An 11,432-nucleotide genomic window follows, 5' to 3' on the forward strand; every position below is an offset into this window, starting at 1 on the left:
GCTAAACGACATTTTCTTTTTAAATAGTGAGAAAATATTTAGACAAATATACCATTGCAACCAATTAGGAAATTAAAAGTTTTTATTTAGGGATTTAGATTTTTATTAATAGCAAAAACAATTGACTTAATATTATGGAATTAAACGCATCTAACAAAAAATAAATGAAATAAAATAATTATCTGAAATTTGATTTAAGATTACTAATTAGAATTTGAAAGTAGATTTAAAAAAAATGGTAAGACTGTATTTAGGTAGATTTTGAAATTTACCCATCTAAAATAGGAAATTTTTAAATAGGAGAGTAAATATAATTAAGGAATAACCCATCTAAAATAGACACCTTACCTTTATTTTGATTTCAATGTATTAGGGTTTGACTTCACGCACCCCAACACTTTTCCCCAACACGTTTTAAGGGGAAAGCAGTGTTTCCATCCTTCTATAGAAGGAGACAAACTAATAAAGAAATATTTGAATCTACCTATAGCGTCGACCTCACGAGATGTATACGTCCCTGCATGATAATTATTGGTAAATATACACATATACACCCAAATTGAAGAATCAATTAAAAAATATATGGTAATGATAACGTTTGACACAATATACATAGATACAACAGATCTACACTATCAATAAATATATATACATTACCTAGATTTATTGATGTCTCACTTCCATTCATGTGGTCAATGGGAGTATCTACAATAATGATATCTAGTGTAGATTGCACTTGTGTCGAACTCTCATAGTTAGGGTAACTGTTGATATTTACATTCGTCCGGTATGGTTTCCTACTTCCATCTATGGAGTCAATACGGGTATCACAGTATCAACGACAATGCACTTTGTCCCAAACTCATTCGACAATACAGTTAAAATCAGGTGACATCCCTATCTTCAGCTAGTCTTATAATAAGAGATTTGTGACTATCATTCTTGACCAACGATATGGATGAAACTTTTCTTTGTTTGTTAAATGAATATTCTTCCTGATGCCCTGTTTATACCCATTTTTCCATTACATGTACCACCATATAGAATTGTGCTTACTACATTCGTCATTGTTGCGAAGAAAGAAAAAGATAAAGTAGAATGACAGAAGGATGGGATGGAGACTGTGGAGCACTATGTTTAAATTAACTCAAATTCTTAATAAAATAATTAAAATAATTAAGTTAAAATCCCTTAAGGTAGGAAACAACGTTTGAATTGAAAAACAAGTTTGTTGGGTGGTTAAATACTTGTAAATTCCAAGTATATCCTTTAACCATTTTTACAAAATTATAAACAAAAGCAACTTTCTTAAAATTGCCTAATTAAAAAGAAAATTAAAATAAAATAATGTTTGAAAACTAAAGAGGAAAAAGAAACCGCCAAAATGGATCATATAATAGGACTCGGGAGTTGGGCCCCGTCCATTAGTTCTCTCGAGTCCCACTTTAAGCCCAGTTGTACTTTCAATTGCCACGTACGAAGTGCGTGAACTCCAAACGCGGAGCCCAACTCGACATGCTGCCACGTGGGCGGTCGTGATGGGATTTCTCGGCGCCTCGTCTCACGCGTCAAGACCGTACGTAACTTTCACGTCCATTCCACATAGACCTTTCCCTCTCTCCCTATCTAAATACACGACTCTTCTTCTTCTCCTTCTTCCCCCTCTCTCTCCTGTCCAAAATCCGTCCGCCATTTTCACTATCGCGAAGCTAGGCGATGGCAGAGTATTTCTTCTCCTAGGGCTCGATCCCAACTGTTCGTTTTCTTCTTGTTCCGGTGCTGCAACTTTTGATCAGAATGTATTTTTTGTAGAGAGATGCTGCTCTGGCTCCGCCGTGGAATCCAGTCTAAGGTTTCTTGGTTTTACTTTTGCATTTTACCTTATTTGCGCTAGATCCTAGGGCTGGTTGATTCGAGATTTTTATCTCAATTTTATCGTTTCTGTGTTTTGTAACTTCACGGTTCACTAGGATTGTTTTGTTTGAAGTTTGCTCCACCATGTTGTGTTTTTGCTGAATAATTTGTGTTGTGAGCTACGGAAATCGATGAGAGATTGGCGAGGGGGAGAGTATTTGTGTTCTTGTTTCGTTTGAAATTTACTGACAGCCGCACAGTAAGTCTTTGAAGTTCGCGACCTAACTCTACCTATAATGACTAATTCTTTATTAAAAATTATGCAATGGGCTCATGCTGATCGGCCTGTTTGTCACATTGTCTGCTGCAAGCCTCAATTGATTTGGATCAATTGTATTTCCATAGCATAGCCCAAGTTTCCAGAGAAGATAACAAGATGATGTGAATGCGGAGAAGACTGGCTTGCTGCTCAAGGGATCGAGCGGTCAGCCTTAACATGGACGCCCAAGATAGTAAGCCTGAACTTTCCTTTACTATTTTAAGCACCAGTAGTATTTGCCTATCTTTTTCGAAACGCACTCAATTATTATTATTATTTTTGGCTTATACTTGATTTTAAGATAATATTTAAAAGTTTCTGATGTAGCTTTATGCTGAATTAATATAAATTTGACGTTATCAATTCAAAAAGTTGCTACTATAGATTTTGAATTTGAAAAAATTAGGAATAACTCCACATGGGGCATTTTTTATTCATGCATGGTTTGACTAGCCATATCAGTTTGAAATACACTCACCACATCCACATGCTACGAATGATTTTTTTCTTCCTTTGTATTTGTTTATTGCTAAGAAAGGTTATGGGTGAATTTTGAAAAGAAAGGGGGCGATGATCATGATAGTGGGCCAGGTAGAGAGTAAAAAGCATGTCTGTTAGGGTTTGGTAAACAGAATAAGGGGGACTCGAGGGAAACGATAGGTCCAGAACGTCAGATCTTGTGAAAAGGAGTAGTAGGTGTAGAAGGCAGATATTACTACCAAGTGTTCCTTTGTGTCTTATTAGCATGACTAGACCCATTGCTAGTTCCGTGCAAATTATGTTGCCTTCAGAACGCACTATTTATTGTACTGTTTGACGTCCAAACCGAAATGGTGTTGGGTTTTTGGTGCTATGCTATACATAGAATGTTGGTGCTATTTTTTATATTTATATTTATTATTACTATTTTTTTGAGTTCACACATAGGGTGAGAATACGAACCTCCGACTATTGATTTATGCAATTGAGCTATTAAGAGGGGCTTTATTTTGTTGCTGCATTTAATTTTGAGCCCATCATCCAAATTTGAAATTTTATATAGATAAAATTTCAAATTTGATATTAAATAGTACAACCAAGGAATCATGAATACACCATTTTGAGCTGTCGGACATTTACTTAATCAATAAAAAGTTCTACAACTTTTAACTCCCCTTTAATGAGGTTTCTTTGGTTGATGGCCTTTTTGTTTCTTTACTTTAATTATTTCTTTTATGTTCACCCCTTAGGGAGTTTGTACCTTTGAACAATTTTGGTCATTTTCATTTATCAATGAAAAGTTCGTATCTTGTTAAAATATATATATATATATATATATATATATATATATATATATATACTTGAAAACTAAAAACAAATGAACGAAAACCCAAAAACTCATAGGAACTAAACAAGATGGAGAAAATATATTAATTCATTTGACATAATCTCATGGGACTTGAAGAGAAGATGGTGATAAATGTCATGTCATATTATGTCTCAGAGTTGCTTTTATCCTCATTCAAACCTCCTTTTTTTGAGTATTAACAACACGTAGGGTGGGGATTCAAACCCACAATTTTTTGTTTGAAATATATGCCTTAACCTGGTTAGCCATGCTTAGGTTGATATATTCTTGCTCAAATGTTGATCCTGCTATTCTAATTTTGATTATATAATTATTAAGATATCACGAGCCAAGGGAATTAAGCAAACTAAAGTATGTTAGTTTAATTTTTTTATATAAATTTTCCTCTCTTATTTTTTTCCCTCAAAATAACGTTTTCTTGAAACCATGGTTCTCTTGAGCATGGATTACCAAGGTCCTAACGTGCTACTAGACTCTGATACCAACTGTAACGCTCAAGGATTTTCAACTTTCCAAACGAGGACTAAGTAAGAAAACCACCACGCTTCCACTACACTACTCTGATTTAAACTCCACCATTTCCATATGTTACCTACTTAAGAGGTAGTCTGTGCAATTTGCCCGATATATATAAATATATGTTTAGTTGATTTATTTCTATTATGAAATATCTTGTAGGCCATTTGTCTCAGATATTTTGAAATGTCTTGTAGGCCATTTGTCTTAGATATTTTCCACGTGACAAGATTAAGGAAATGACTCTGATACTATTTGTTAGGGACAAGGAACCACCCTCCACATCTCCGATATGATATTGTCCACTTCGGGCATAAGTCCTCATGGTTTAGCTTTTGGTATCACCCAAAAAGCCTCATTCTAAAGATGTTGTCCCTAACTTATATATCAAAGATCTTTCCTTTACCTAGCCAATGTTAGACTTTGGTCGCATTCCCAACAGGGGAAAGTAAGATTATATCTCCTATATCCAATTTCAAGATGACATTATGATACTTGGAAAAAAATGACAAAAAGAACCAAAAGAATTGCTTTTCAGTGTTAAAATTCTTTTGGGAGCATCCCACTAGGTCTTCAAAAAATTCGAGAGGTGGTGGATTGATTCAAAGCCTATTGCATGGTTAGTCAACTGAGCATTTTATCCAAATGACAAGATTAAGGGAAAGACTTTGATACCATTTGATAGGGACAAGGAACCACCCTCCACATCTCCATTGAAATAATATTATCCACTTTGGGCATAAGCCCTCATGGTTTCGCTTTTGGTATCACCCAAAAGACCTCATACATATAGAGATGTTGTCGCTACCTTAAATATCAAAGATCTTCTCTTTATCTAGGCAATGTTGGACTTTAGGTCGCGTTCCCAACAGGGGAAAATAAGGTCATGATCTCTTATATCTAATTTAAAGATGACACTATGATACTTGGAAAATATGACAAAAAGAACCAAGAGAATTGCTTTTCAGTGTTAAAATTATTTTGGGAGCATCCCTATAGGTCTTCAAGAACTTCAAGAGATGGTGCATTGATGCAAAACTTATTGGGTGATTAGACACTCGAGCACTCTACCCACATGACAAGATTAAGGGAATGACTCTGATACTATTTGTTAGGGACAATGAACCACCCTCCACATCTCCGATAAGATATTGTCCACTTCAGGCATAAGCCCACATGGTTTAGCTTTTGGTATCACCCAAAAAGCCTCATTCATATAGAGATATTGTCTCTAACTTATATATCCAAGATCTTCCCTTTATCTAAGTCAATGTTCGACTTTGGTTGCATTTCCAACAAGAAATTAAGGTTATAATCTCTTCTATTCAATTTGCAGATGACACTTTGATTCTAGGCAAAAATGACAAAGAGAACCTAAAGAAATTCTGTTCAGTGTTTAAATTTTTTTGGGAACATCCCTCTCTGTGTTGAAAATTTTGAGAATTGGTGTTTTAATACTAAACATATAGGGTAGATAGGCACCCGAGCATTCTTCCCACATGACAAGGTTAAAGGCATGACTCTAATACCATTTGTTAGGGACAAGGGACTTCCCTCCACATCCCCGTTGATACTATATTTTCCACTTTGGGCGTAAGACCTAATAGTTTTGTTTTTTGTATCATCCAAAAGGCATCATTCATATAGAGAGGTTGTCTCTAACTTATATGTCTAATATCTTCCCTTTATCTAGCCAATGTTGGACTATGGTCACGTTTCCAACGCGAAAAATAATGTTATCGTCTCTTGTATCAACTCTTAATAATAGTTAAAATTGATTAGGTTGTCTTATACAATTCTTCAATGCACGCTTAAGGTACTTTGCATCTAAATGAAACCAAAAACAGTCCAGAAATTGAAGCAACTACCCTAGCCCATCTCATTTATATATTCTATACCATGAAGGAAATACATAATAATCTCACAAAACAAAAATAATTATAACCTGAGGCATTTTATCAAAGATCCAATGCATAGATCACCCCTCCGCGTAGCAAGCTGATCTGATATATGGCACTATATTTGGCTTAATTAAAATCAAAATATTCCCCTACTCGAAAAACATTTTATTACTAGTAACCAAACCAATAAGACACCATGTTACTACAAGGCAAAAAACAAAATATGTTCTTAAATTAAAATAACAAATTATGTTTGGTATACCATTATGGAATCAATGTGACAATAATTGTTTTATCGTGTTTATAAATAGGTTTGAAATTATTTTCATAGTTATTGGATAATAATAAAGTTAAAAAAGAATATCTAATTTGTTTGTTATGAAATATAATTGTAAAAAATTGAAAATATGGAAATTATTAACTAAATAAACATTAATATACATTAAAAACTACACAAACAATCAATTTTGTGAGGAACAGAATTTGCTTGTTGCAACATACCTCAAGTGAAGCTAGGGTAGGAGAATCCATACTTATTCCTCTATGTTTCCCAATAAAATACTGTATGTAGTAAAAGCCCTCTCTCGAAGCTTGTTGTAATCTCGCCATCTGACTCATCCATGGCCCCCACACATCTTGTAAATCAACAACTTCAGGCCATCGGTTACATTTCCAGAGCCAAAATACTAGCACCTTAAATAAACAATGTCAGTAATAAATAACAATAGAATTAGATCACCAATGTCTATTTTACAAAAGCACAGAGGGGAAGAAGATGGGGAAAACCTTAGAGAAGACGCAAGGTTCAGGCAGTGAGTTAAGATTAGCGCTAGGGCACACATGATATCAATTACTTGGAAAAATCCTCTGGAAAAACTCACAGAAAATATTACAAAAACTGCATGTACCTGCAAAATTGAGAATCTAGGGACTGAGAAAGTTACAATGTCATTGGAAACAAAATCTCTCCTTCAAAAACATAAAAATCAGCCACTGTAAGTTCCATTCCTTTCCAGCAGACTCCGTCCCAAAAGCTTCTCTATTGGTTCCTTCTTCACTTTTCTCACCAGTCTTTAAAGTAATCTAGGCTTTCAATAACTTGTGGGCGTTGTCCTCTCAGAAAGAACATACGTAGAAAACTCATTACAATCATGCAAATGATATATCACAATTTCAAATTTTACCTTCAGCGAGGAGATGCCAAAGTGGATATCAAGTGAGGCTATGGCAGCATGCCAGTCTCTGATGTTACACAACTACTACAAGGCAAAAAAAAAAACTTTTTCAGACCAAACCTAGGCCTATTACACACACTTGATCGCAAAGGAAAGGATGAGAAGTACAAGGCAGAAGAAAGAGCAATAATTCATCGAACCATATTAAATTACAATATCCCAACTCAATACAACGGAATTAGTGAGTTCCCCAATTTAGGTTTTCCAAATAATTTGATAAGTGGTTCATCACAGCTTTTCAATTACTTCCCTACTATTCAAAACGTTTTAGAAGTTCCTTTGCTGTTGTTATCCAAAAATACATAGAGTACAAGTAAATTATATCAACGAAAACAGTACACAAAAAGGGGGACAAAAAAACATACAAAACGAAAAATAATTCAAAGTTAATTTTAAAATTTCGTATAACCGACAAACCCAATTTGATCCTTCAAAAAATTTTCACAGTAGAGATTGCTGTTGTTAAAATACCTGCATGCTAAGCCATCCTGCAGTAAATTCCTATAACCAGCCGAAACCTAGATAATGTACGCAGAAAGGGAAAAGAAATGAAAATTCAATAAACAGAGAACTTCTAAAAGAATGACTCCTTTTTAAGCATGCTCCTTTCTAAGGATTACTTAAATTAGGGAAGAAATTAAAATCAACGCAAATAGTAATCAAAAGCAATACCACGAGACGCAACTTTGGCAACAACAGGCATTCAAATCTAAGAGTACCTCAACCTTATCCAGCTTCGTCGCTCTGGCTAGCTATGAAATCATTTAGACACTCCAAATTTCCGAATTCCAAATCGAGAGCGAAAAAATAGAAGAAACAGAAACCGATAGTTACGAAAATCAAAATTTCTTCAGTACGACCAGCATAGTACTCCCCAAAAATTTAGGGTTTCGAAGTACCCAAAAGCCTTAAAAAGATGGATAAGAACAAACTTATGCCGATCAATGGGAGTCGGTGAGTTTACCAGAAACTTGGAATGACGATCGCAAAATTGAAAGAGCGAGATTGAGAATGGGGTGAAACAGAGGGGCGGTGGTACCCAGAATGCGATAAGAGCCTGCGAAACCAAGAAGAAAGTTACAGTACGATTTTCTGTACTTTCAAACCGGAAATACACTGATAACGAGCGAGATTGAGTGAGAGAGTGGAGAAAACCCTAATTGAAAACCGATAAATGAGATCAAAAAAAAAAAAAAAACGAACCTGGATGGTTGACTCCATGAACTGAAGATGCGCCAAAGAGAGGGAGAGCAACGAACATTTGAGTAAACCGCGAACCCCTACATCTTATAGCCGTTAGCGTGCGTGAAGAATAAGCAAACTCAAAATAAAATTATAATATCATTTGTTTTAATTACCTTTAATTTAAATTACTTTTTTTCCCACCTACTAAAAAAAATACATTTTCCATTTAATTCGAATGCATTTTTCTGGTAGATATTTAGACTTCGATTATTAGTTGGGGTGGTCTCATAGAGAATGGTCTTTGTATTATCAATCGAGGTGGACCTAATAGAGAATGAGTTTTGTTTATTATCTTGAATTGCGTTTGAAACTCTAATATTTTGTATAACAAAATTCAGAATGTTGACTCAATTTAATTTAATTTTTATATCACGAAATTCTCATTGACTCTCATCTCCGTTTCAACCTCCGAATCTCGTCTCCTCATTTTTAGGGTTTATGCGTCATGTTTCATCATCCGAAAACAAATACTTCACTAAATAGTAAAATTTTCACTATTTTTATTTCATACACTTTCCGCCTTCTTCAACGACTTCGTTTTCTCCATTTTCCATGGGTTATTTACTCTGTTTCAGCCTTTGAATCTCTATCTTCTAGGATTTTTGTGTCATGTTTTGATGCAATTTATGAAATACATCATGAATTGACCGTAATTCCAACACCACTGTGGTTATTCTGAGGTTACTATGCTTTCTTTCGTTGTTTCCCTCCCAGGTATAAGCTATTTCATATTCCAATTTCGGATTATTTTGTTTTGAATAATTAGGTTTATTGTTTTGCACTGTGTAACTACCGATGAAATGCACACACGATCGTCGAATGTCTCTGAACGTGCTTTTAACGTGCTTTTAAACGTGATTTTGACCCTATTGATTGTGAATTGTGTTACAGTTTCAAGAAAAATATGATTTCTTCTACTTTTTCTTTGTATTTTTTCATCCTAAACACTTGTAAACCCGTTCGTGATTTTGAAAATCTGTACAAGTTTTGTAACGTTTTTCAATTTAGGGAAAGAAAAACGTATATTTCTATAGTACCATTCAAACATTTTCAGAACTTCAATTCCAATCAACAACCAAACGTGGCTAAATATAAACAAATTAACGGAGTATTTATTTTCGAAAAAAGAACCAAAATGAAATTAATTTTTTTTCCCTATAGCCGTTTGAATGGAGCGGGCCGTTGACCAAGTCAACCTTTGGAAGGACGCGGATTGGACACGGTTAAAGTTAGTTTAAAAAGCAAGCCGAAGAAGAGAGGAGAGGATCTATCCTTCCGGTTCCCGCCGTTCCAACTCCTTCGCGCTCTGTATTTTTCTACACATTTCGATCGCTGAAATCCTAGATTAGGGTTCGGTCTCCTTCAAAATCTTGCTTCAGAAGTGAAGAAAGTGTTCATCATAGCTGCGTAATCGTTGACAGCCATCTCTCAGGGTTTCGTTTCGGTTTCCTCCGCACGAGTATCTCGACATCTCCACAACGACGCCTCCTCCTCCGGTATGATTTCCACCCCTCTCTCTCTCTCTGCACTGTTCTCTGTTCTTTATCGCAAAATCCTAAATTAGGGTTTTAATGGCAGGCGAAGTTGTTCTTACCCTTTTATTTGCAGATGGTGAGCCAGAACCTTCCTTCGCTATTTAATATTCAAGGCGCACGCACTAGACGTATTCCACATTCGTTTGTCTCGATGAGACCGAAATCAAAATCCCCGGGGTTCGAGTAAGTTCAATTTCTTGTTCTATGCGGAGAGAACTAAAACAAATCTATTTAGTTGTTGTAGCTTCTTCGGCTGTACAGGAGAACAAGATTTAACTGTCGTCATGAGTAATTCAATATTTTGTGATAAATCCTGGTTTGGAATTCACTTATTAGTAGTAAACTTTCGCATCATCTTAGAATGTTTACTTTCATTCACTTTGTTTTGCATTTTATCTTTGCCGTCATGGTCATATTTACTTATCGACGAAGGGTGACGATTGTTGAATACTGCTTTACAAACTCTCACGATGGGAATAGCTGAAAACTCAATTTCTAGGTGGGGAATTTATAATCTGATTGAAGTTACACATGCTAGCCACAATTTTAGTAACTTTTTTGTGAACATGATCAATAATAACATGCACTGGTATTACCCAACAAATTTAAGGATCGTTTAGTAGCATTATTATATCTCTCTTCTCAATTTTCGTTTCACTGGTTAGAATTTTGGAGGATTAAGAACAATCTGATTACTTTGATGGATACGAAATTAAAACATCCTCATTTCTTCACATAGTTTTTTGTATCTATCCTTTTCTCTACATAAAATATACAATAATATCTACAAATGAGTCACACTTTCTATGAGCTTTCTTCTTAACAGTCTGAGATTGCAGGTTCTTGAACGAAATCCCTTTTATCGAATGAAACTGCATCGGGGAGGTGAATAATGGAGGCAGTGAGATGTGGAGGAGTTTCCCCTGTTGAGTGGTAGCTGAGCCCTCTTTGATTCTTAAAGGCGCACACACTAGACGGCGACGGTATTCATTCAGTCTCGATGAGACCAAAATCCAAACCCTGGTGTTCCTCGCTGTTCCTTCGGGCCATAGTGGTCCAGTCCAGTGTTTGAGTAAGATGAATTTCTTCTATCCAGAGAGAATTTATACAATTTTATTTAATTGCTGCGGCTTCTTTGGCTGTACAGGCCCATAGGATACTATTTTGAAGGAAGTTGGCTTGGTCTTTGTTGCTTCATATTTCTTTATTCGTCTGGTGATACTTGTTGTGCTAAATGGAATTTACTAGCTAATTGATGTTTTAGATGGTTTTAATTGCAGCAGCCCATCACTTGCCATTTCCCAAAAAAAAAAAAAAAAGCCTGTGTCAGATAAAGCTGATTCTTGAACTTCGAGTGTTTGTATTGGTTAAGTGCGGAAATCAAAATCCCCAGGGTTTGAGTAAGTTCACTTTCAGTTGATTGAGACCACATATCTTGTTATTCACTCTTTTAGGGTTTAGGGTTTAGGGTTTAGGGTT

At 35.4% G+C, this 11,432-nt stretch overlaps 1 protein-coding gene and 1 long non-coding RNA gene across 22 annotated transcripts; one reads left to right on the top strand and one right to left on the bottom strand.

The window, feature by feature from the left end:
• Positions 1–338: 338 nt before the first annotated feature.
• Positions 339–11,279, top strand: LOC111008631 (uncharacterized). 4 transcript variants are annotated; one of them, XR_015789780.1, is made up of 6 exons: positions 339–1,852; positions 2,260–2,366; positions 9,580–9,914; positions 9,997–10,136; positions 10,793–11,025; positions 11,234–11,279. It is a non-coding gene; the product is annotated as an uncharacterized LOC111008631 (long non-coding RNA). The 4 variants fall into 4 exon arrangements; XR_015789779.1 differs by having other exon boundaries at positions 344–1,852; positions 10,027–10,136; positions 11,237–11,279; XR_015789778.1 differs by having other exon boundaries at positions 345–1,852; positions 10,027–10,136; positions 11,218–11,279.
• On the bottom strand, positions 5,893–9,569 carry LOC148212610 (uncharacterized). Of its 18 annotated transcripts, none has more exons than XR_015789775.1 (6): positions 8,377–9,565; positions 8,138–8,230; positions 7,645–7,691; positions 7,123–7,194; positions 6,725–6,862; positions 5,893–6,631 (listed from the first exon to the last, which is right to left on the bottom strand). XR_015789775.1 is itself a non-coding variant. In XM_088121771.1 (5 exons), the coding sequence occupies exons 1-5, from the start codon at positions 8,392–8,394 to the stop codon at positions 6,603–6,605; spliced, it is 327 nt and encodes a 108-aa protein (XP_087977897.1). In that variant the 5' UTR covers positions 8,395–9,563; the 3' UTR covers positions 5,893–6,602. The 18 variants fall into 18 exon arrangements, 2 of the variants coding, with proteins under 2 accessions (XP_087977897.1, XP_087977898.1); XR_015789761.1 differs by lacking the exon at positions 7,645–7,691 and having other exon boundaries at positions 5,893–6,040; positions 6,440–6,624; positions 6,725–6,846; positions 8,377–9,563; XR_015789760.1 differs by lacking the exon at positions 7,645–7,691 and having other exon boundaries at positions 5,893–6,053; positions 6,440–6,624; positions 6,725–6,846; positions 8,377–9,563.
• Positions 11,280–11,432: the final 153 nt, after the last annotated feature.

This window comes from Momordica charantia (genome assembly GCF_013281855.1).
Source record: "Momordica charantia cultivar OHB3-1 chromosome 3 unlocalized genomic scaffold, Mcharantia_2.0 BLBB01000003.1, whole genome shotgun sequence".
NCBI lineage: Eukaryota > Viridiplantae > Streptophyta > Magnoliopsida > Cucurbitales > Cucurbitaceae > Momordica > Momordica charantia.

Excerpts from the sequence above, each read along its gene's own strand:
- LOC148212610 (XM_088121771.1), bottom strand. Across the intron at positions 6,847-7,122 it reads TTGGCATCTCCTCGCTGAAG|GTACATGCAGTTTTTGTAAT; the intron begins GTAAAATTTGAA and ends TCAATTTTGCAG. Across the intron at positions 6,625-6,724 it reads AACCTTGCGTCTTCTCTAAG|TATTTTGGCTCTGGAAATGT; the intron begins GTTTTCCCCATC and ends TTAAGGTGCTAG.